This window comes from Trachypithecus francoisi, unplaced genomic scaffold, assembly GCF_009764315.1.
Source record: "Trachypithecus francoisi isolate TF-2019V2 unplaced genomic scaffold, Tfra_2.0 Lachesis_group15, whole genome shotgun sequence".
Taxonomy (NCBI): domain Eukaryota; kingdom Metazoa; phylum Chordata; class Mammalia; order Primates; family Cercopithecidae; genus Trachypithecus; species Trachypithecus francoisi.
The window spans coordinates 84587946-84612414 of NW_022681460.1; the positions used below are offsets into that span (position 1 = coordinate 84587946).

The window sequence follows — 24469 nt, forward strand, 5'->3', positions numbered from 1 at the left end:
AAGTTTAGTGGCCATATTGTATTTAGCATTCTGAAGACAGGAGTGGTCAAAGGTAGAGGCAAACCAAAACAAAACAAATTTTGATAAACATGGTTATGGTCAGAACTTGGAATAGCAAGAAAAGAGAATGTTAAATTAAAATATAACTCTCAAATGACGATTCACCCCTTACTTTCTCTGCTGATGGTAAAGTAGTTTGGCTGACTTTGTCCCATCAACGCCAAACCAAACCAAACAAAATCTAGGTGAAGGCAAGCATCAGGGCTCCAACTCCTGCTGTGAGGAGCAAGCTCTGGGGCCCCGCAGGGTGGGAGGGTGAAAGAAATGCTGGAAGCGGGGTGGGGGAAGGTGAACTGTGTCCCTCCATGGAAGTAGGGACGTCACTGGGAACAAAGGCTCTGGAAAGTCGACAGCAACGGATACAGAAACGTGAAGGTTACGCTGGACGGGGCTTTGTGTCCATCGCACCCCAGACAACTCCCTTTGCTCACTCAATTCCTCCCCTCCAGGCTAAACTTGCTTTCTGTCGTCAATGTCCATTCTTTCCCCGGGAACCTCTCCCCCACGTCCCGCAGAGCCCACGCTCTTCCCGCTCTAGGATTGTCTCGCCCTCCTCCTTTTCCTTCTGGCTCTGGCCCCCTTTTCTCCTCTCTCGGCGTCTGCCTCCTCCTCCCTTTCTTTCCGGTAAGCCCCTCGCTTTCCTTCCCACCGAACCCCGACTTCGGGGACCAAGTCAGGGGTCGGGGGCGGCAGGTGGATCCGCTGGAAGGGCCGGGCAGGGTGAGAGTTGGCAGGGCGCGGACCCGACGGGACGGAACGCGACTGGACGGGGCGCGCCCTGCAGGCCGCCTGGGGCGGGGAGAGCGGGTCCTGCCCCTCCCGGGCGGGCGCGCGGCCGGCCCGAGGGGCGGTCCCTGGGCTCCCGCTCGCCGCCGCCGCTCCTCGTTCTGCTCCTCACTCCCCAGCGGCTGGAGACCGGTACCGGCGGGCAGGAGGCGCCCGAGGATGTGTTGCTGGCCGCTGCTCCTGCTGTGGGGGTTGCTCCCCCGGGTGGCGGCGGGGGTCTCGGGCCGGACCTACCCGCACCGGACCCTCCTGGACTCGGAGGGCAAGTATTGGCTGGACTGGAGCCAGAGGGGCAGCCAGATCGCCTTCCGCCTCCAGGTGCGCACTGCAGGCTACGTGGGCTTCGGCTTCTCGCCCACCGGGGCCATGGCGTCCGCCGACATCGTCGTGGGCGGCGTGGCCCACGGGCGGCCCTACCTCCAGGTAAGCGCGTCTCCTCCCGGAGCTCCCCCGGCCGAGCCCGGTCCCGTCCGGACCCCAGCGAGGGCGCAGGTGCGGAGCGTCCCCGGGACCCGCAGCTCCCTCTCACCCGGCGCAGCCCGGCGCCCCCAGACACGCTCACTCTCACCTCCGCGGGCAGCGCCTGCGCTCCCGGACCCTAAAAAGGCGCGCGGTAGGGAAACCGAGCCCGGGTGACCCCAGGCAGGTTTCCTTCTTCGAACACTTTCCTGTCCCTAGCACCCCACTTAATAGAGGCCCCCCGCCCCCAGTCTACACACCTGCAACACACCCCCCTTCATCCCTGATGGAAAGGGAGAGTGACCTAGGCTTTGGCTTTGGGGACCTACCGGGACAGCTCTCAGAGGAGGGAGGGGACAGAGCGCTTTAGCACTCGCGGACTTGCTGTCTAGGAGTAGAAATCTCAGAACTTTCCAAATTGTGGCTATTTTGGAGCCCCCAGGCGCGGGGCTGATGTCAGCTACACCATTCTCCAGAAGAATGAAGGGTCCCTAAGAATCGCTTAGGGACTTTACTATTCCGAGAGCTGTTCAGGAAGCCACATTTAGAGACCAAAATCGAAGGTCCCCAGGCAAAACATCCTACGAAGTGGCAAAACTTTGGCTTACTTTAATAACCAACAAAGTCAATTTGACCGCTGCTGATTGCTTTGAAGGAGCCTAAGTAACCACCTTGCCTGTTCATGGGTGCCTTACTAAATAGAAAAAAAAAAAAAAAGGAAGAAGAAGATTGTGAGATGACCAGAATGATTAGGTGGTTAGGTTTCCTGGACATCCTTGTTTGATCGTGACCAGTGTTTGGACGACGGTGAATGTACACGCTTTGTTACTCATAAAAATTCATCCGAACATATTGCGCTTTGCTAAAAGTCTCTTGATCCAGATGAAAACTCCGAATTGTTCTGGCATTGCATTAAGGCTTTATAATAGTATTTAAATCAGTGTTCTCGGTGGATTTAGAATGCACTTCTTAGTAATTTTATCCCCAAGTTCTCAGTTAGATTTCCACACCTTTTCGACTGAGATATACCATCAAATTTGAACTCTGATTCTGGCACTGAGCTGTTAACTCTGGCAGGAAATAAAGTGACAAAAATAAAAAGTTCAAAACCACTCTATTGTCTATTTTTTCATAAATTAATCGTTTCTTCCCCCAAATAAGTAACTTTACAACTCCAATAAAATAAAGTTTTATGAGGATTGCATTCTGCTGAAGTCATTGATGTATAAATATTCTCCTCCTGCAGCATCTCAGTCATTAACTTTATGAACCAAGTATTTGACCACAAACGCAGGCCTCACCAGGGGAATGACTTACTCTCCTGTGATATAAAGTAGACAATACCTTATATAAATACCTATTTAACATTTTCTTAAAAAAGAAATTTTGACTGTTTGTTTAGGGCAAGGAGTATAGTATGCCCCTTGACTCTCCTTGCATATTCTACAAAAGGGAGCATAACTCTTATTATACTAATATTATAAAATGGGACACACTTTGAATATTAACTCCGTATTATTTTCCCCCAAAGAGTAGCATTTCTAGAAAGCCCACCCAATTGTATGTCAAATGAAAGGTCGCGGGTAGAATTCTGATTCAACGTGCCATAATAGGCCCACTACAAAGATGAACTTGGTTAAACTCAGTGTTTTCACCCTGTTGGTGGTTCTTCATAAAGATTGCATAGGACTTAGTTAAGTACTCTTTAGATTGATTTTCAAACATAGACATTTTCTTAAAGTAATTAGTGAATACACATCACTATGAGATAAATTATGACTGGCTGCATTCTCAATACATTTAATGAGCAATAAATAGGATTTCACCTCCATTTTTATTACTAAGGAAATAACATTGTTTTTACATGTAAAGGATGATCATTTTCTTATTTGACTGACATATTTTACCATTCCATTTCCCTAAACATTCTACTCATTTTAGGACATATAAAATGCATTAAAATTATGCTATTCGATTGAATGGAAAGGCAGTTTACTTAAAATCTGTTTAATAAGATGAAATACACCAAATACTATAAATGAAATAAATGTATCAATTTCAGTTTTATTATTCAGGCAGAATGATTCCATTCTCCAATGCTCGAAATTCAATCTCCTCTCTAGAAACTATTTAAGATTCTTCATACACTAGTGTGAGAAGGGTATTTTCAGCAACTACACCAAAAAGTGAATAGGATTCTCTCTCTCTTTTTTTTTTTTTTTTTTGAGACGGAGTCTCGCTCTGTCGCACACCCGGTCTGGAGTGCAGTGGTGTGATCTCGGCTCACTGCAGCCTCCACCTCCCAGGTTCAAGCAATTCTGGTGCCTCAGCCACCCAAGTAGCTGGGATTACAGGCGCCCGCCACCACGCCAGGCTAATTTTTGTATTTTAGTAGAGACGGGGTTTCACCATGTTGGCCAGGCTGGTCTCAAACTCTTGACCTCAGGAGATCCACCCGCCTCGGCCTTGCAAAGTGCTGGGATTACAGGTGTGAGCCACCGTGCCTGGCCATAAATAGGATTCTTAAATGTAGCATATTTGATTCTACTGTAGACTTTATGTTTTATGCAATTTTGCTCCCAGTGAGAACAACGTTTATATAGAAAAATGACACAAAAAACACTGGCTTCTGGGGCATCAGTATATGCACAGCAGCCACTAAGAGTTGGACATTTACATCAGGGTGTATGATAACAACGTAAGTTGCTATCCTAGTCACCTCATCATGTGACTTTTTTGCATATATTTTATTTTATCCTTTTAAATTTAATTTTAAACTAAAACTTTAGTTTTTAAAAATTATTCTGACTTTTATTTTCTAATTTTATTAAACTCTTCTTTTCAAAAGGGTGTTAACTCCTTGAGAACTATGTAAGTGTAAATTTTTATCAATCAGGTAGAGAATCATTGTCTTAATAGAGGTCACAGGCCCAATTGTCTATAGATGTCGGGAAATAAATCTAAGAGTGACTGGGGGCCATTATCTTAAGTGAAACAAGCTAGATGCATGTTCTTGCTTAAAAGTGGGAGATAAATAATGTGTACACAAGGATGTGGAGTGTGGAATGATAGACGATAGAGACTCAAAAGCGTGAAGGAGTGGGAAGATGTGGAGGAATAGAAATTACTATTTGGTACAATGTATGTTATTTGGGTTATGGATACACTAAAAGCCCTGACTTCACCACTATGCAATCTCCGTGTGTAAAGACTCTGTACTTGTAAGCCATACATTGATACAAATTAAAAAATGAGAAAAAGAAAAGAGTGATGAGAGCTTGAATGGAACAGGCAGGATGTAATGCAACAGAGAGGAGATGGCACCGAGGGAACCGGGGGTTTTGTTACTGTTAAAAGGGAATGTAAATCCAGTATTGCCAGATCTTCTGTTTGTTCTTTTTTTTGAGAGAAGACAAAAATTTAGATTCTCTCTACTCTTTCTTTCTCTCTCTCTCTCTCTCTGTGTGTTTATATAAAAATCTTCTAATTACTAAATACTGGCAGCAATTCAACTGTCATATAGTGTACGTGCACACACACACACACACACACAATTTCAGCTGGGATATATCTCATAGACAGCCTAAACTGGGACTCCGAGAGAAAGTCTAATATTAATAAAGAATCAACCCAAGTAATGAAAATTCATGAAAGGCAGAGAGGCGAATCCCATTTCTTTTTAGGCCAGTTCTATTCTGTGCCAGGAAATGGGTACAGTATTGGGGGCCTTGCCCATTGTTTTGGCTGTCTGTTCTTGTGTAACAAACCATCTCCATACAGAGTAGCTTAACACAATGACAAATTTCTTTTGCTCACAAGTCCGAAATTTGGTGGGGACAACTCCAAGGTGGGTAGTTGGAAGAATATGAAGCCTTGTTTCCTTGAAGTTATGGCTGGCAGTTGATGTTGGCTCTGGGCAGGGACCTTGCCTGGTGCTGTGGTAGGATCATAGCCTCTCTGTGTGGCTGCTTGACTTCGTCACAGCATAGTGGCAGGTCCCAAGTGGGAACCAAGAGGCCAGGTGGAAATTGTATAGCCTTCTATGACTTAGTCTTTCACTGTGGTCACAAGCCCACTAGATTCAAGAGGGGATGTAGACTCTACCTGAACATCACGTTGGAAGACAGTCACATGGGAAATCAGCAGTGAAGCCCCAAGTCTTGGACTTTCGATGTTGGGAGAGACTTTTTATTACTGATTCAATCTATTACTCATCATTGGTCTATTCAGGTTTTTTAGTTCTTCTTAATTCAGTCTTGGTAGGTTGTATGAGTCAAGGAATTTATCTGTTTCCTCTAGGTTTTCTAGTTTGTGAGTGTATAGTTGTTCATAATAGTCCCTGATAATCTGTTGCATTTCTTTGGTATCAGTTATACTTGTCTATTTTTTCATTTTTGATTTTATTTGGGTATTCTTTCTTTTTTTCTTGGTTATTCTAGCAAGTTATCAAGTTGGTTAATCTTTTAACAAACTTGTTGATCCTTTGTATGTTTTTGTCTCTGTTTTGTTTAGTTTTGCTCTGATCTTTATTATTTATTTTCTCCTACTAATTTTGGGTGTGATTTTTCTTGTTCTTCTAGTTTTTTCAGGTGAATTATTAGATTGTTTATTTGAAATCTTTCTACTTGTTGATGTGAGTGTTTGTTACTATAAACTTTCCTCTTAGCACTGCTTTTACTGCACCCTATAGGTTTTGATATGTTATGTTTCCATTTTATTTGTTTTAAGAATTTTTTTTGATTTCCTCTTTAATTTCTTTCTTGACCCAATGGTCATTCAGTAGTATGTTGTTTAATTTTCATGTATTTGCACAGTTTCCAAAGTTCCTCTTGTTATTGGTTTCCAGTTTTATTTCATTGTAGTCTGAGAAGATACTTGATATGATTTTGATTTTTTAAAATTTATTGAGACTTGTTTTGTGTCCTAACATATGGGCTGTCCTAAGGAATGTTGCATATGCTGATGAGAGGAATGTATATTCTGTAGCTGTTGGATGAAATGTTCTGTAAATGTCTGTTAGGTCCATTTAGTCTAATGTGCAATGTAAATCCAATGTTTCTTTGTTAATTTTCTGTTTAGATGACCTGTCTAATGCTGAGAGTGGGCTGTTAAAGTTCCTAACTATTACTGCATTGGAGTCTATCACTTCCTTTAGATCTAATAATAATTGCTTTATAGATCTGGATGTTTTGGTGTTGAGTGCATATATATTTAGAATTGTTGTATTTCTAAATATGCATGCAGCTCTTGCTGAGTTGATCCCTTTATCATTACATGATGACTTTCTTTGTCACTTTTTAGTGTTTTTTACTTAAAGTATGTTTTACCTGATATGAGCATAGCCACTCTTGCTCACTTTTGATTTTTGTTTACATGGAAGTTCTTTTTTCCATCCTTTAATTTCAGTTAGTGTGTAGCTTTACAGGTGAGATGAGTATGGAAAGCAGTGTATAGTCAGGTCATGTTTTTTAATCCATTCAGCCAGTCTGTATTTTTAAGTGAAAGTTTTAATTTGTTCACATTCCGGATTATTATTGATATGTGAGAGCTTATTCCTCGTATTTTATTAATTGATTTCTAGTTGTTTTGTGTATCTTCTGTTCCTTTCTTACTCTCTTATTTTTCGTTATTGTGGTTTTGTGATTTTTCTGTAATGGTAACATTCTAGTCTTTTCCTTCTTTGTATGTTTGCTCTAGTAGTTTTTATATTTCATGTGTTTTAATGATATTAGATATTGTTCTTTCACTTTTGGGTGTAGGACTCCCTTGGCATTTCTTGTAGATCTGGTCTAGTGGTGATAAACTCCCTCAGCTTTAGCTTGTCTGGGAAAGACTTCATTTCTCTTGCATTGTATGAAGAATAACTTTTCTGGGTATGGTATACTTGGTTGGCAGTTTTTTTTTTTCTTTTCAACATCTTGAATATATCAGCCCTTTCTTTCCTAGTCTATAAGATTTCTGCTATTAGTCTAGTCTGATAGGGATAGCTTTATAAGTGACTTGATGCTTTTCCCTTGCTTTTTTGAGTTTTCTCTGTGTTTTTGACTTCTGATATTTTGACTATAATGTGCTGAGAAGAAGAACTTTTTGAATTGTATCTATTTGGAGACCTTTGAGCCTCTTGTTTCTGGATGTCTAAAGTTTTTTGCAAGACTTGGAAAGTTTTTATCTATTGTTTTGTTAAATAGGTTTTCTAACTCCTTCATTTTCTCTTCACCTTCTCGGATCCTAAATTCAAATACTTGGTCACTTTATGATGTCATACAGGCTTTGCTCCTTCTTTTTTTATCCTTTTTATTTATTTTTGTCTGAGTTATTTCAAAATACCTGTCTTCAAGTTCTGAGATTCTTTCTTTTGCTTCATCTAATCTATTGTTGAAGCTTTAGAATGTGTTTTGTATTTAATTCAATGAATTCTTCCATTGTAGAATTTGTTGGTTCTTTTTTTATGGCATCTACCTCTTTGGTAAATTTCTCATTTATTTACTGAATTGGTTTTCTGGTTTCTTTGCATTATTTTTCAGTATTCTATTGTGTCTCACTGAGCTTCTTTAAAATCAATATTTTGAATTCTTTTTTGGGGAGTATTTCTTAAATTTCTTTTTGATGAGAATCTGTTGCTGGATAATTATAGTGTGCCTTTGGAGATATCATATTTCCTTATTTTTTCATGTTTCTTGTGTCCTTACATTTATCATTTGTGCATCTGATATAACGGTCGCTTCAATTTTTTGAATTTGCTTTCATAGGGGATGACATTTTTTGAAGATTTATCTATGGTGTTGGCTGGGTAGGGCACTTTGGCCTTGACTCTAGGTGTGGGTGGTTGTATAGTCTCTGTGTAATTTTTCCAGCTGTAAACAGTGTCAGTGGTGTCTGTGATTTCCTCAGTGGTTTAGGGTGTGATTATTAGTGGAGGTTGTGGTGAAGTTTTGCTGGGAACTAGGACATTAGGTGGGCCAGTCTTTGGGCCTCAGTGGTGGCAGCAGTGGGTTGAGCATTAGCCTCTCTAGGTGTTGGGAATATCAGGGTGGGTCAGGAGAGTGGGCAGGTTATCATGCTCCTGGGTAGCAGGTATGCTGTGGCAATGGCAGTAGCTGTGGTGGGACAACTTTCTGGAACCCACGTCATCAGTGCTGGTTTGGTGATGTCCATGATGAACTGGGTGAGCTGGTCCTCAGTCCTGCAGATGGCACATGAAAATGTACAGCTACCTTTTTGTTGGGGTGGCAAGGTCACTTCCAGTGGTTCCTGCCTCAGCCCAACAGTGGTGTCTGTGAGTGATGAGTGTCAGTTGGGCTCCAGGGATATGGAGGTGCAGGGTCTCTTGGGCCCCCAGGCAGGACACATTGTGTCTGGGGCAGGGCTTTCATAATGGCACTGTGCTGCTGCTGCTTAGGACTTGGGGGTTTGTAGGACTCAGCATGAGCTCCCTCTCTAGAGCAATGCCGTCGTGTGATCTTCAGGCAGTTCTCTGTGAGTCGTAGGGCCCATGAGAGTCCAGGGGCTCTCCTATGGCTAGCATTGTAGAATTCTGTGGCAGGAATGTGGACCACTTGGTGTCTCTCACTTACCCTTTCCTCACATTAAGGAGCCTCTCCAGGCTCCCAGCTGATCCCAGCCAAGCTGGCTTCCTTGCTTCCTTCTTCTTCCTTGCTTTCAGTGCTTCCCATCACTTCTCTGTTGAATTCCAGTATTCTGTCTCAGATGATCTATTCAAAATGTGATTATCTAATTGCTATTTTAGCTCATCTCCCTGGAAAAGGTGAGTACCGGATGCATTTAGTCAGCCATCTTGAAGCTTCCCTACTACCACTTTTTAGTACCTGTCTACAGGCATCCATTCTATCTTGGCGCTACTGAAATTGGGAGCAGTCTTTACTTATTCTCCTTTCCTTTCCCACTCCCTTCTCTCTCTGACACACACACACACACACACACACACTCCACTCACAAGGAGTTGGAAGCAGTTGATAATTTTTCAACTGTCCTACTATTCCATACCTTCTCCACCCTAGAAGAAGACTTTCGAAATTCAGCAACCATATATTTTTCAGTAGTTGGCAATCACTAATTCAGGGTTAGATCCAATGAGACTACCTCCAGAGGGCAGTGTGACATTTACCTGCAGACTTGTGGAGTTAAGAAATCAGATTTTACTTAAGGCCACAGGCCCTTTAAAACTATATCCAGGGACCTGGCATATGGAAATTTGCACTGCCCATTTTAATCTTTCTGACTCCTTCTGGAGATATTTCTGCAAAGAGGATATTAACAGATATGATCAAAATGGGAAAGAAAGAGAGAAATGTGGTTGTAAAGTGAAGCCTATCTCAGCATAATCTATTGGATAAGTTGTTCTGGAGCAGCTCTTGCTTGTGGAAACGTTTCCCTTGAATGCTGCCAAGGTCAGTTTCTATACCGTCTTTCACAGAAGTGCCGGGGTGAGGTGGGAAGCCATCTCCTTTTGCACTGGCTTTTCAGAACCTCACTATTTTGTCTTAGTGAATCAGCTCAACTCTCATTGCCCTGAAGGATTCATGTCCTTTCCTTGTTGTTTGCCCCTTTTTGACACAGAGCAACTCTACCCCCACCCGAATCATTTAGCAACTGTGAGTGCCCATTTGAGGCAAGTAATGCAGCTGATGAATGCTGAGTTTGTGTGAATTAGAGAAGAGAGCTACGTTGTTGAATATGCCTGTTGAATTTGCACAAAAATTGATTCACCCTTCTTATGGGGGTATAAATTGCCGGTGAATGGAGGCTGAAACATATGTTACCATTTCTTACAACCTTGCTTGCTTGTCTCAAAAACTGAGGCCTTCTGTGATGCGAAGTATCTTCAGCAGCAGGGTAATTGCTGCTGGGCCACTTGCTGAGGAAGTGCTTGGAACTGATTTGAAATCACAGAAAACAGCCAGCATTCTTTGTGGTTAATGATGTGCTTCTTTTAAGCACACCCCAGCCAACGGCAACAAAGAAATGTTTGGAAAGCAAATTGAAAGGCTGTAAGGGACAGATGAAGAGAGTGTGCAACCCTGACGCAGCTCAGCTGGTGCTTTGTTAAGAGATATTTATAAGTCTTCGGATTATGCCCCCCGATTTCCAGACAACGAAGGGACCTCTCCAAGCGTCATGCTTTGTGCATTAGTAATAAGGACACATGCTCCAGAGTAATGCTGGAACACAGGATGATGCTCTTCAGCTGTATGCTTCTCACTGGCAGAGCAGATGATTTCATAATTAGCCCGAGGAAACAGGCAGACCTAACCACCAAGGAAACAATGCACCTGAATTGACAAACAAAGTTCAAGGCTTTAGGCAACCGATGGCATATTTCTGGAGTGTTGGAAGGAGAGGCAAGAGTCTACTTCAAAGAAACTGAATGGTAGTTTATTGATTTTTCATTTGTAATAGAGCCCTGTTAAAATAAAGTTACTGGTGAAAGGGATGAATTTATTACACATTGTCATGTTTCTGGAAGTATTTGATCCATATATAATAAAAACAACTGCATATGGATGACTCACAATGCTTTTCATTGTAACTTAAAAAAACAACTGGTAAATAACTTTTAAACAGGAAAAACATTTCTCCAGGAAGCTTCTTCTAAATCTATTTCTTTTTAACTTGTTAAATTTCAGTAGGGAAAAAAGCTGTTCATAAGGACACCATATAGCATACACACAAAAATGTCTGCAAAAATAATTTCAAATGGATAATTTTTATTAACTGTAAGCTAGGGATTATATATCTGAATATCATATGAGTAATGTATGGATCACATTGAATTTATTATGAAGGTCTGTCTTATTCATCTAATTTAGCCAAACGTTGTGAGAAAATCTTGACACCATTCCTGCTTTTATGAGCTAAATATTGATGTTTTTTGTATTTACTTGCTGCCTCTTAAGAGCTCATACTTTGGTCGATTGCCCTCAAATCTCCTACTGTTCCTTGCCTCTCCCCTCAATGTTTCAGGTGAGAAAACCAAACCTTAGGTAACTGTTAAATGGCTTACTAGGGCCATACAGATCAGCAGCCTGGATTTATTCCTCTGAGGCCCAATTTGGTGGTCTTCTCCTGAAAGCAAACTGTAACTTACATAAAAACATATGTTAATTTTCCTCCTAAATAGTGAAAGAACATGTATAATCAGATACATTTTAAACAAATTCATAAAATGAAATCATGGCATTTCTCTTAATGCTTTTATTCCACTATAAATGGCACACTTACACATTTCCATAATGTGATGTTTATGATTTCATTCATCATATGCCATACCTTGTGATAAGTCCTTACAGTGTGTCCTCATGCAATTCTCATGATAGTCCTGTGAGGTCAATATCCTATTACTCTCATTTCGTAGGTGTATAAACCTGGGGCTCCACATCACACAGCATGGAAATCGTCTGTGGCTATCATATGACTGTTTCAGGAAGATACTCAGAATGTTGGAATGTTCATTTACTGAATATTTACTGAATATTTATTGAACACTTCTAGATGCTGGGGACATGATATTGAATGAGATAAAACCATTGGTATCAAGGAGCCCGTATTGTGGTGGGGGGGTGGCAGCAGTAAACAAATAAATAAGCAAGAGAAACATCAGAAAGTGCTAAGTGCTGTGCAGATAATTAAAATGGAGTGACGTGATAAGCAGTGTGTCTGTGTAGCTATTTGAGATTAGGGTGCTGATACTCAAAACATGAAAGAAAACAAGTGTCCCAAGTTTTGAAGATTGTCTTTCAACGTTAACCATAGTGTGTACAATTCAAAGCATTATGTACTATGAAGAAGATTATCTGGCATGGGCATCAAAGACCTCAGTAGACCTTGAATACAGGAAGCTACCTACCTGAGAAAAATATAATTAATGTTTTTTCAAATGTGTCTGAACTGCATGAGCTCTCTTTTCTATTTCTGTAGGATTGTTACACAGATGTTTAGTAAGCTCAACTAGAGTCTTTCAAGCTTTGATCTAGAGACTTGGTGATTTTATAGAAGTTTCTTTCTTAGTACTAGGCGTGGATGTATTTTTCTTATGTTCTGTATTCTTTCTCATCTTCAATAATATTAGAGAGCTAAAGGCCTTTGAGAAGATAGATCAACAAAAAATGTATATCTGGGGAAGATTTCCATCTTTCATGCAATTTTTAAACTAAAACTTTGAAATCTCGAATTTCTTAGGAAAAACTAAATTTCTGCCTTTTTTTCCCTATGAAGTTTACACATTGAAATCTCACTTATAAAAGGAAACTCATGATAGATGTAACCAGGTAGACACTAGGCCTCCTGGTACTTGGGAGACCCAGATCCTTTTGGATAGGGCCAAGATGAGTTCATGCTATGGCAGACTGCAGTCCAGTCATGAGCACTCAGAGTTAATAGAGAAATGAGAACTGGGAAAGATACTTTTTATTCCTATGTCAAAATTTCAAGCTCATCTGCACATTAGAATCACTTGGAGATGTTTTAATAATTCCAGTGCCCAGGCAACCCTGTCCCCCACCAGTCAAAGCACAATCCTTGGGAGGTGGACACAGGCATTAATATATTTTTCAAGTTTCTCCTTTGATTCCAGCGTGGGGCAAGTACAGTAACTACTGACCTTATGTGGTTAGGTTCTTTGGTGGGAATCAGGCAACTCAACCTGCAGAAGCATGGAAAATTCCAGGCATAGGACGTGGGGATACAAAGCAAGATTCCCATACACAGCCATTCAGAGTGACCATCTGATGTTTTAAGCAAGGGCTAGCATGTGCTTGCACATTTAAGATTATTTTTTAAGATAGGAAAATAAGCTGGGTTTTCCTGACATGGAAACTCTTCTAGGATAAGCTTAATGGGTAAGTATTTTCACTAATTTATATAGTGAAGGCTGGGCACAGTGACTCACACTTACAATCCCAGCTACTCGGGAGGTTGAGGCAGGAGGATCCCTTGAAGCCAGGAGTTTGAGGCTGTAGTGAGCTGTGATTGCACCACTGCACTCCAGCCTGGGCAACAGAGCAAGACTCTGTCCCCCAAATAATAACAATAATAATTTATGGACTGAGACAACAATTGTTGAACTGAGGGTAGAGGTGTGTTTCAAAATTTTCTGAACTAGGAGGCTTTCTTTCATCCTCATAACCCTCTCCCATTCCTACACACCTTTTGTCAACCGGTACCAGCTGCTCTATTTCTAAGCAACACTAATAACTGCACACACAGAGTTTAAAATTTAACAGTTGTGTGTGGTCACAGGGTGTCAAAGCAATGTTATTTCATTTCATTAGTAAATGAAAGTCCTAGGTAATTCTAGGCTTGTATTAAAGCCAAGAGAAGTATTCTTCTCCAAAATCTTTTATTAGAATTAACAGTAACAAAATGGACCGCCTTTTTATTCTGAAAAATTCTCCAGTGTCTTTCTAGTTATGTAAATAGATACCCCTTCCCTTTCCTTTTCATTCTCCAATTCACTAATAAGCAGTGAAATGCTCTCAAGCTATAGTTGCAGAGGGAGGAGGAGGAAGAGTAACAGCAGTGGTGGATAATTAGTATCTTATTAGAGTATGGAAGGAACATTTGCAAGTTGATGACTGTGTCAATGCTGCCAAATCTTCTAGAGGTACCAGGAATAATTCCATGTGGTTGGCAGGTATTCAAGAAATATCTGCTGAGAAGTGAAGAGCAGGAAATCTTCTAGACTGGGTGTGAATCCCTGCACTGCTTGCTACTTATTCATTGTATGGCCCTTGGCAAACTCCTTAACCTAAGTGACAGTTCCTTTCTGTGAAGAAGGGAGATCATATTTAATGCATGGGCTTTCATGAGGATTAAATGAAATAGGCATGTAAAACTCTTAGTAGAGTGTGTGACACACTGAAAGTATTTAATAAATACAAGATATTATAATGAATCAATTGCTTAGCGTAATGAGAGGATGGTCAGAAAGACCAGATGAAGACAAATATTCCAGCTTTTGAACTTAGGGAAAAGGTCTGCACTGAATGTATAGGTAGGAGAGATTATAGTAATTTTTGAAAAAACTTCGAAGTGAAACTTGAAGCAATTGGTTTGTGAACACCTTGTAATCATTAATGACCAGAGAACGGCATGGTTTCAGTACACACAGATTATACAAGACTACATTTTATTTTGCATTTGATTTGCTGGACCTGTAGATTAGGGTATTAAATATAGGTGCGTCTGAGTGACAGTAAGGTATTTTGCAGGGTTTCTCACTATGTCCTTATAAAGGATGCACTAATAAAGTTGAGTTAGTTGTAATCATTAATATTTTAAACCCATACCCCAAACTCTTTTTTTTTTTTTTTTTAAGATGGAGTTTCACTTTTTTGCCAGGCTGAAGTGCAGTGGCACGATCTCGGCTCACTGCAACCTCCAATTCCCAGGTTAAAATGATTCTCCTGCTTCAGCCTCCAGAGTAGCTAGGATTACAGGCGTGCACCACCAAACCTGGCTAATTTTTATATTTTTAGTAGAGATGGAGTTTCACCATGTTGGCCAGGCTGGTCTCAAACTTCTTACCTCAAGTGATCCACCTACCTCGGCCTCTCCAAGTGGTGGAATTACAGGCGTAAGCTACTGTGCCCCGCCCCAAACTCATTATTAATTATTAATAGACTGGCTACATTAGATTACATAATGAGAACTTAAAAGATAGTGATATTCTAAAATAATAAAAGGAAACTAAAAGTTAAAAATTCATTGGGAATACACGTAAGTTAAACAACTCTGTTAAAAAATGATCCATGCATGTACACAGTATAAAATTGTACTTAACTGGAATTCATATGAAAAAGCTCTAAGTATTAGCTCATATTGTATTAGCTCAATACAATGTGGCTGCCAAACTGATAAATGCAACATTAGCCTAAAATTCTACTGTTCATATCAAGGGAGGTAATATTGACATAGCACCCTATCTTAGGCTGACCACACCAGAGGACTCCTTCTGGAAACAGCTTTTAATGGACATGTGGATAAACTGGAGCATATCAAAGAATTACAAGGATGGTTGAAACCTTGGGAAATCTGAGTACCTGAGGAATGAAAAACAGCTGGCAATATTTTGCCTGGAGAAAGAACAATGAGAAAGACATGGTCATTGTCTTTGGAGTAGTAGTGGACAGTCTTGCTTAGGAAAGGTGGATTAGTTCCTACTTATTAGGCCCTAGAAGAAAGAAGACCCAATAAATATAATTAAAGAGTAGAAGAATTTAGCTTACTATAGGGAATACATTTCTGACAACCAGAGATATTAAAATTGAGTGGGTTGCCTTGTAAGATTGTGAGATCATGAGCGTTGTCACTGGAAGTATTAAATACTATGTGATGATTTCTTGAAACATTTTTGAGACAAATTCTCCTTTGGTGGGAGCTGGAATTAGGTTTCCTTCAGCCTATCTTCCAACTTATGTGTGATGCTAAAATTACTTTGCCTTTACGCTTTCAGGTTATTCAAGAAATGAATGGAGGGGAAGCCATTAACAACTATAAAACTGTCTATATTGTTTTTTCACCTGCCTCAAGAAGTTCGCCTGGTCTCTGGATAGACATACATTGAATCATTACAAAGGTTATGAGAGTATTTCATCTCTTTTCCTGTTTTTAATTTCAGTATATTGTTGGGCGCACTGTCTCATGCCTGTAATCCCAGCACTTTGGGAGGCCAAGGAAGGCAGATCACTTGGGGTCAGGAGTTCGAGAGTTTGAGACCAGCCTGGCCAACATGGTGAAACGCTGCCTCTACTAATAATACAAAAATTAGCCAGGCATGGTGATGGGCACCGGTAATCCCAGTTACTTGGGAGGCTGAGGTACGAGAATCGCTTGAACCCAGGAGGCGGAGATTGCAGGGAGCCATGATCCTGTCACTGAACTTCAGCCTGGGCGATAGAGTGAAACTGTGTCTCAAATAATAATAATAATAATAATAATTTCAGTATATTTTGAGTTCTCTATAGTTGTTATATATAAGTTTTGAAATCTGAAAAAATAATTAAAAGAGGGAAAAGAATGTTTTCTGACTGGTATATACTCAAAAGAAGGTGGAGGGCTTCAAAAGCAAAGCTGAATGTGAAGTTTCCGAGGTCCTGAGCCCCTCCCCAGTGGTGCATTACTTTGACCTAAGAACAGTCTACATGTTCTCTGCCTCCTGGCCTTCCCTCTAGGTAGGCATCTGAAACTTGACCTGACTTAACTCCAACCTGTTTCCTTCCCAGGCTTCCCCATCTCACAAACGGCACTTCTTGTTAGCGTTAGCTCCAGTCAAAAATTAGGAGCCATCCTTCTTTCTGCTCCTTCCTTCATCCAATATATAAAACCCATCTTCAAGTTCTATTGACTCTTCCTCGAAACTAAATCTAACACCTGCCTACCTCTCTCCAGTGATACTATCACTCAAGCTTGAACCTGCAGGACCACTGCCAGGCTCCTAAGTGTCTTCCACCTATTCCTTCTTCTCCTCATTCTTCACATGGAAGCCACAGAAATATAGAGCTACAGATATAGATATACATTATGCCACTTGCTGGTTTTAGTTCCCTACCATGGCATGTAAGTTATCACAATGTCTGGGTCCTCAGCTGATCTCTGCTAACCTCAGGGACCTCTTTGGGCACTGTAATTCAGTCCCACTAGCTTTTATTTGCTTCATCACACTGGATAACCCAACCTCTTGTCCAGGCCCTTTTCAATAGCTACTCTCTCTTCCTGGAAACTACTTTCTCTATACATTGCATGGACTGTTCCTAATTGTGGTCTCAGCCTAAGTATCATCGCCTCAGTGGTGACTTTTCTGATCACTCACCCTGAAATAGCCTTCTGATCCGCCTGTTATCTCTGTTTTATTTTTCTGTAAGTATTTATCTAAACGTTGTTGGATATTTTATTATTTAAATTTCTTCAGAAATTGTCTGCCCAACCCCCCACCCACAACTAAACTATAAGTTCCGTTGTCTACTGTCCTGTATAGTAGTGTATCCTCAAGCCTACACAAGGTCTGAAGAATAGTCACTCAATAAAGTATATGCTGGGGAAAGAAAGGAGAGGGGAGAAGGAGGAAGAAAGGAAGAATGAAAGGGAGGGAGGGAGGGTTGAAGGAAGAAAGGACAGAAGAAAGGAAGGGAGGGAGGGAGGAAGGAAGGAAGAAGGAAGGAAGGAAGCAAGGAAAGAAGGAAGAAAGGAAGGAAGAGGAAGAAAGGGAGGGAAGGATAAAGGAAAAAACTAGTTTTAACTTCAAAGTTTATTTCTTGCAAAAAATAGACATAACCGGTTAATTCTTTTTTTTTTTTTTTTTGAAACAGAATCTCGCTCTGTCGCCTAGGTTGGACTGCAGTGGCACGATCTCAGCTTACTGCAACCTCCACCTCCTGGGTTCAAGTGATTCTCCTGCCTCACCCCACCGAGGAGCTGGGATTATAGGCACACACCACCATGACCAGCTAATTTTTGTATTTTTAGTAGAGACGGGGTTTCACTCTGTTGGCCAGGCTGGCCTCAAACTCCTGACCTCAGGTGATCCGCCTGCCTTGGCCTCCCAAAGTGCTGGGATTACAGGTGTGAGCCACTATGCCCGGCTGTCATCCAAATGTTTTAAAAATTAAGGTGATGGGATAGGATGAAGACAAAATAGCATCTTATTCGGATAGTGTAGTTTGAAATTGTTTTTTCCACTGAAATATATTATTCCAAATGAAGAGTCAAAATTTTGATTTTATTCTGTATCTTTGATGATTCCATAATTACAGCAAAGTATTACATTATCCTCCGTGACAACTGAAATGAGACAGTTGGCATGGGAGAAAATTCAGGATGTTTGTTGTTAGGTGAACAACAACTTAAAGAGCAAACAAGTTGCTCAGGTGGGCGTCTTTCTCATTGGAACACTAGCTACAGGGTTCATATTTTGGCATTTTGGTAGGTATTTAACAGATCCCTTATTAGACACAGACAGTTTCAGCTTTATCTGAAGTGGTTTCTAAAAGGTAAGCACCTTCTATTTTGACATTCCACTTAAATTTCTAAGATTAGTGAAGAAATAACTTATTAAGATCAGCTTATATTGAACTCTGAAGATTGTGTTTATATAATTTGTTTATACAGCTCGATGATATTTTAGGATCAAAGATTCCCTTTAATACAAAATATTTATTATTATACTATCAATATTATTAAGCCACCATAATACTTATCATAGAAATTAATATTATAAACAAATGTTTGAAGTAGTGAGGCTTTTGAGATTTAGGAAAAGAAAAACTACAAGCACCTGTTGAAGAAAATGATGATAGATGGTAACATTTTTCTCAAGAATCTCCCTGCAGCTGTGCTTATATTCAGTTTTCCAAGCTCAACCAAGGTCTATTCATATCTTTCATTACACCCGTAAGAGTTTTTACTTCCTCCTGTGTAACACTGCACCAGTCACAGATTTTATTTGAGAGAAAAATAGACTGACAATGAGTGAGAATCAATTTAACATCTGTGTCATTATGCTTTTAAACAAGAGGTCATAGCAAGGTTTTTTGGTATATGTTATCTCAGTTTGGAAGTGAGAGCAAGTACTCATGCTATCATGCTAAATAACAGATGTCAACTTACCACCAGCTTCTGATGGCAATTTATGTTACTGTTGTTACACAGCATTTCAAAACCTCAAGTATATATTTCATACGGTTTGCAAAGCACAAAGTGTTCAAAAGAAAAAATATCTTGTGACAACATGTTTCAGGAGTAATAGTCTATGGTACAACTGAAAATTAGCTTTATTATTGGAATTGAATTATTAACTCATATTTTCAGGTGTAACAAGTAATTTTTTATCTAAAAATGTATAAACAAGCTAAATACATAATCAATATAATAATCCGCAAAAACAAAAATCATACCTCAGTGATGATTCATATTGAAGCTGATCTAAATCAAAGTATTTGATTAGAAAATGATTGAGAGCCACATAAAGCCATTTGTGTAGAATAACATTACCTCAAGTATATTTCACTTTGCAGATAATTAATACTGTATAAATGTGAGAATGACTTGTGTGTATCAGCTTTTATATTTACATTTTTAAAAATCTACATGTTTTTTTCTTAAATTCTTACAAAATTTATACAGAATCATGATTCTCTGAATCCTCTCCATCCTTCTTATCTACATAAAGCCTAATTTTAATGATTCTTAATTGGAGTGACTTTTGTCAATATTGTATATTTATGATACATATATATGACATGTTAAATACATATATTATACAATTACATTTTTATAATGACTGTGATATCAGGCCACGATAATAAGAGTGCACAGTGATCAACATTTCTATTTTTATTTCTAAAATCCTGGACTATAAAGCACCGTAGGAAGATAGCTGAGGAATGGCCTTTACCATGAGTGCATAATAGGGCTGCATTTGATTCTATTCACTAAATAAAATGAGGAGTGGGTGAGAATGTCATTTGGTTCTAATTCTAAAGGTGAAATCAGATGTAGTGAAAATGATCTAGGAAGTTTTCTTAAGCATCTCCTAAGTACTATGCAGTATGGTTTTGTGAATATCAACTTTTAAGTGACTTTACCCGTATTCGAACTCTTAATTGGTCAATGTTTTACTGTGTCTGTTTCATTCTCTAGTATTTCTCCTACAGGATGATAGTAACACAATAACATATCCATTGATTATCCACTTGAATAACATTTATCCTTTTGTCAGACTGTCAGGAAACTTAAATTCATTTAACACTTGTTTTCAGCTTTAACCAATCTAAATTTGCTTAAAGACTGATGGTTTTATTGCTGACTGTTCTTCCAGTGGCTTGCTTTCTTTTTCTCCTTCTATTTCCCTCTTTTCTTTTCTGCTTTTCATCCTCCAGGCAAGAATAGTTGAATGCTATGAAGTTTAGGATTCCAGTTTTTTGTTGTTGTTGTTGTTGTTGTTGTTGTTGTTTTGCCTTTTCTTTTCTTTTACTTCATTTAATTGTGCTTTTAAGTTTGGCCAATATGCCACTTCTTTTGTATAATATTGACAGCATTAAGGCTGTGTTTGATTACAGTCCATGTATTTTCTTAATATGGACAGAAGAAATAAGGTACTACTGGGGAATACTTTGGTCCCATTAAGTTAAACTATTTCTTACCACAAAGCCGTGAATATCAGATGATAGGTTCTTGTGTTTTATCTTTTACTTTCAAAATTATCTCCTTATTTAGATTTAACAGAAAGAAAAGCAGGATGCTCCTTTTCAAAGTATGTGCATGTATTTCTTGAGCATCTTCAACATGCCAGTCACTGTGTTGGGTACTGAGGATGTAAATTAACATCAGAATTCCTTCTGAAACATGACTTCTCCCTCTTAGATCTATTCTTTTTTCTTATTTACTTAAAATAGGTAGGGGATTATCTCCTTGTGTAAAAGGATTTAAAATAGCTATTGCATGTATAAACTCTTTTTTCTGAATACTAGTGTCAGCCTCCTAAGATTCATGTGCATGTAGCGGCTAAAAGGTCACAATAACATTCCCAGATTTCAGTGCCAGATGTGTCTGTATGGCAGATCATGCAGACCCAAACTCATTCTAGCATCTGGTTAAACACATTCCATATCCGGTCTTAACCATGTGTAAATATAATTAAGAGCAAATAGGAAAATAATTTTCTTCCCCCCTTTTTTTTGTTCCATTGTCAGTGTAAATAAGTATTCTAAAGGCACACATTTATAACTGAAATACTCAGATTAACTTTTTAATTCTAGGCAATTATCACATGGTTGAGAAGATAAGGCAATGCTTAGAATAGATTGCATGCTACATGGGAATGTAAATAGAGGAATAGGGATTCAGAGAGGGAATGATCACTTCTGGTTGGAATGATCAAGGAAAACTTCATAGGGGAAATAGAAGCATGAGCCTTAGCAGAAAAAAAGAGATTCAGTAGGTGGAGTTAGTGAAGAGTATATCTTAGTTGAATGAAGAGAGTGGGGGGGATAGGGAAGAAGAATGTGAATAAAAGCGAAGAGCTGGGAAAAGGCAGAGTAATTGAAGGGAGCAATTAGTGCAGGTCCTGTGGTGAGACTGATAATAGATAACCTGGAAAGCCAGGTTAGGCTCAAGGTGAGGAAACCTGGACTCTAAATTATAGACTTTGTACTATATACAGTTGAATAAAATGCAGTGACATGCTGAGAGTGATTTTTCAAGGAAGACTATGACAGAGTATGTAAATGTAGACTGTGGGAGATAGGAGAAGTCAAAATGAAATAGAAATAAAAGGTAGGTTCATTTTCAAAGGAAGACTTGATAGAAGCAGGGACTACGTGTGGAGATGTGAGTCACAGGAAAGAAGTTATGGAAAACTACAGGTCAGGCATGGTGGCTTACACCTGTGATCCCAGAATTTTGGGAGGCTGAGGCAGGCAGATCACTTGAGCTCAAGAGTTTGAGATCAGCCTGGGCAACATGGTGAAAACTCGTCTCTACAAGAAATAAAATTGAACCTAGGAGGATGAGGCTGCAGTGAGCTGTGTTTCCACCACTGTACTCCAGCCTGGATGACAGAGTGAGACCCTGTCTCAAAAAAGAAAAAAAAAAAAGACTACAGTTTTGAATTTAGATAGCTAGGAGAATGGCAGTATAATTAAAGAAATTCAGGAACACAAGTAAAATATGAATACAATTTTGGATCTATTGCATTTGAAATGACAATAAGACTTCCAAGTGAAAAAGACTTTTGAATATGTGATACTGAATAAAGGTAATGATTTGTAACTGTTGGAGCAGATGAGATTCCCAAATGGTGAAATATGAAGACAGAAATATAATTTTAAGGACAGAACTTTGAAGTCCTTAGTTAGGGGATGGGAGGTGAAAATAGAGCCAGGGAATAACAGAAATAAACTGTTCAAGTTGGACAACCACCTGTAGGGCTTTCCATGTGGAAAATGTGCCTTGCTTTGTTTCCCAGACTTGTTCCTAAACTTAGGGGGAAGAATTCAGTCTTTTATCATCAAGTATGTTAGCTGTGGGTTTTTTATAGGTGCCCTTTAAAGGACTGAAGAAGTGCCCTTCTATTGCTAGTTTACTGAGATATTCTGCAGTGAATGAATGTTATCAACTGGTTTTTTCCTGCATTTATTGGGTTCATCATATGGTTTTTCTTTTTTAGACTTTTGATGTGCTAAGTCGTATTGATTGATTTTCTAATGTTAAGACAATTCTGCACAATCATGCTGTATTATTCTTTTTTTATGTTGCTGGCTTCTATTTGCTAAGAAATATTTTTATTTCTATTTTTAAGGAAATACGCATCTAGGTCCATGAGTAATAATGGTGTGTAATTTTTTTTGGCAGTATCTTTAATTTTGGTGACAAAGTAATGCTGGTATAAAAAAAAGAATTAGGAACCCGGCAGGTGGAGGTTGCGGTAAACTGAGATCGTGCCAAGCTGAGATCATGCCGTTGCACTCCAGCACTCCAGACTGGTCAACAAGAGTGAAACTCTGTCTCAAAAAAAAAAAAAGTTAGGAAATGTTCAGTCCTCTTTCATTTTCTAAAAGAGTTTGTGGACAGTTGGTATTACCTCTTCCTTAAATATTTGGTAAAATTCCAAGTGAAAGCATCTTGGCCTAGAATTTTCTTAGGAAGGTCTTTACCCATGAGTAGACTATGGGGCTATTCAGAGTACCTCTGTTATTCTGAATGACCTTGGCTGGTTTTTGTCTTGTAAGGACTTTGTTTCTCATCTAAAGTATCCAATTATTTGGCTTCAAGATAAGCATAATATTATTAACCTTTTAGTGCCTGTAGAATCTATTGTGATGTTTCTCCATTTCATTGACATCTATTTTCTATTTATTCCATCTTCTCTTTATTTTTTTTTCTTTTTTCCTGCTTTCTTTTAAAATCATTATTGTTATTTTTATTCCATGAAGTAGATATTTTAGGATAAAAAGAATGAAAATGGGAGCTCTGATATCTCATAACTGAAATTCTCTCAATAAACTGAGATGTGTAATCACAAGCTGAGGGTGGGGAAATGTCAGAATCTTGCATAGAGAAGGTTTAGAATATTTGTTTTGGGAGGTGTCTTCAGAAAATAGCAAGAGATTAACATGGATTGCCAGCCATTAGAAGGGCCCAGCTGAAGTAAACATGTTAAATAATATTATTTGGATAACTAAGGTGTATAGTAATCAAATCTGAAGATCTGCCTCCAAAATAGGACCTCAAAGTTGGAAAATGTGATTTTTTTTTTTTTTTTTTTTGAGATGGAGCTTTGCTCTTGTCACCCAGGCTGGAGTGCAATGACACAGACTCGGCTCACTGCAACCTCTGCCTCCCACGTTCAAGCAATTCTCCTGCCTCAGCTCAGTCTCCTGTGTAGTTGAGATTACAGGCGCCTGCCACCACGTCCAGCTAGTTTTTGTATTTTTAGCAGAGACGGGGTTTCACCATGTTGGCCAACCTGGTCTCAAACTCCTAACCTTAGGTGATCCAACCCCGTTGGCCTCCCAAATTGCTGGGATTACAGGCATGAGCCACTGCGTCCAACCTGTGAAAAAAATTATAGTGGAATTACCATGGTGGTTAGGTTAGTTCATATTTAAATTTTATATAAAATAAGATCCAACCATATTTTCCTTCAGGAAGGTTGAAGATATGAGCTTCTTTTAGACAACTGCATTTTTCCAGGAGTTCAGAACTTTGAAATAATTGACAGCTGTCTTTTCTAAATATTAAGCACTCACTTGATTACACAGGGCAGATGGCGCAAGGGGTCATCAACGTAAATTGAGCGAAGTTTCTCTCATTTTCTAATAACTGAGTTATCTGAAAAGCCAGAAAAAGGTGGAATAGCTGGAAGGAGTTGCTATTGTTGAGTGGAAATAGAATGAGTGGAAAATTGGCAAACCAACTGGATATTTTGTGGAAATAATGGTTTTGGAAACATATTTGCAAGAGTCGGATAATTATTCTACTCTTTGAACTGATTACAGTTTGTATTGTATTGCAAAAACTGATTGCTTGGATCATGTAATGAAGTATGAGTTCAGTGAAAAGGCATAGTTAACTAATCGAAATTTCTCGTTGTATACAGACATTGTTATTTCATTTACCTATTGAAAATCTATGTGATGAAAAATGGGAAAAT

General features: G+C 39.3%; 1 protein-coding gene across 1 annotated transcript in view; it reads left to right on the forward strand.

Moving 5' to 3' along the window:
• Nucleotides 1-895: 895 nt before the first annotated feature.
• MOXD1 (monooxygenase DBH like 1) overlaps nucleotides 896-24469 on the forward strand; it is a 107277-nt gene continuing 83703 nt past the window's right edge. Inside the window, exon 1 of the mRNA XM_033235438.1 lies at nucleotides 896-1269. Within this exon, the coding sequence (XP_033091329.1) occupies nucleotides 1006-1269 (264 nt within the window). The 5' untranslated portion in view covers nucleotides 896-1005. The remainder of the gene's footprint in view (nucleotides 1270-24469) is intronic.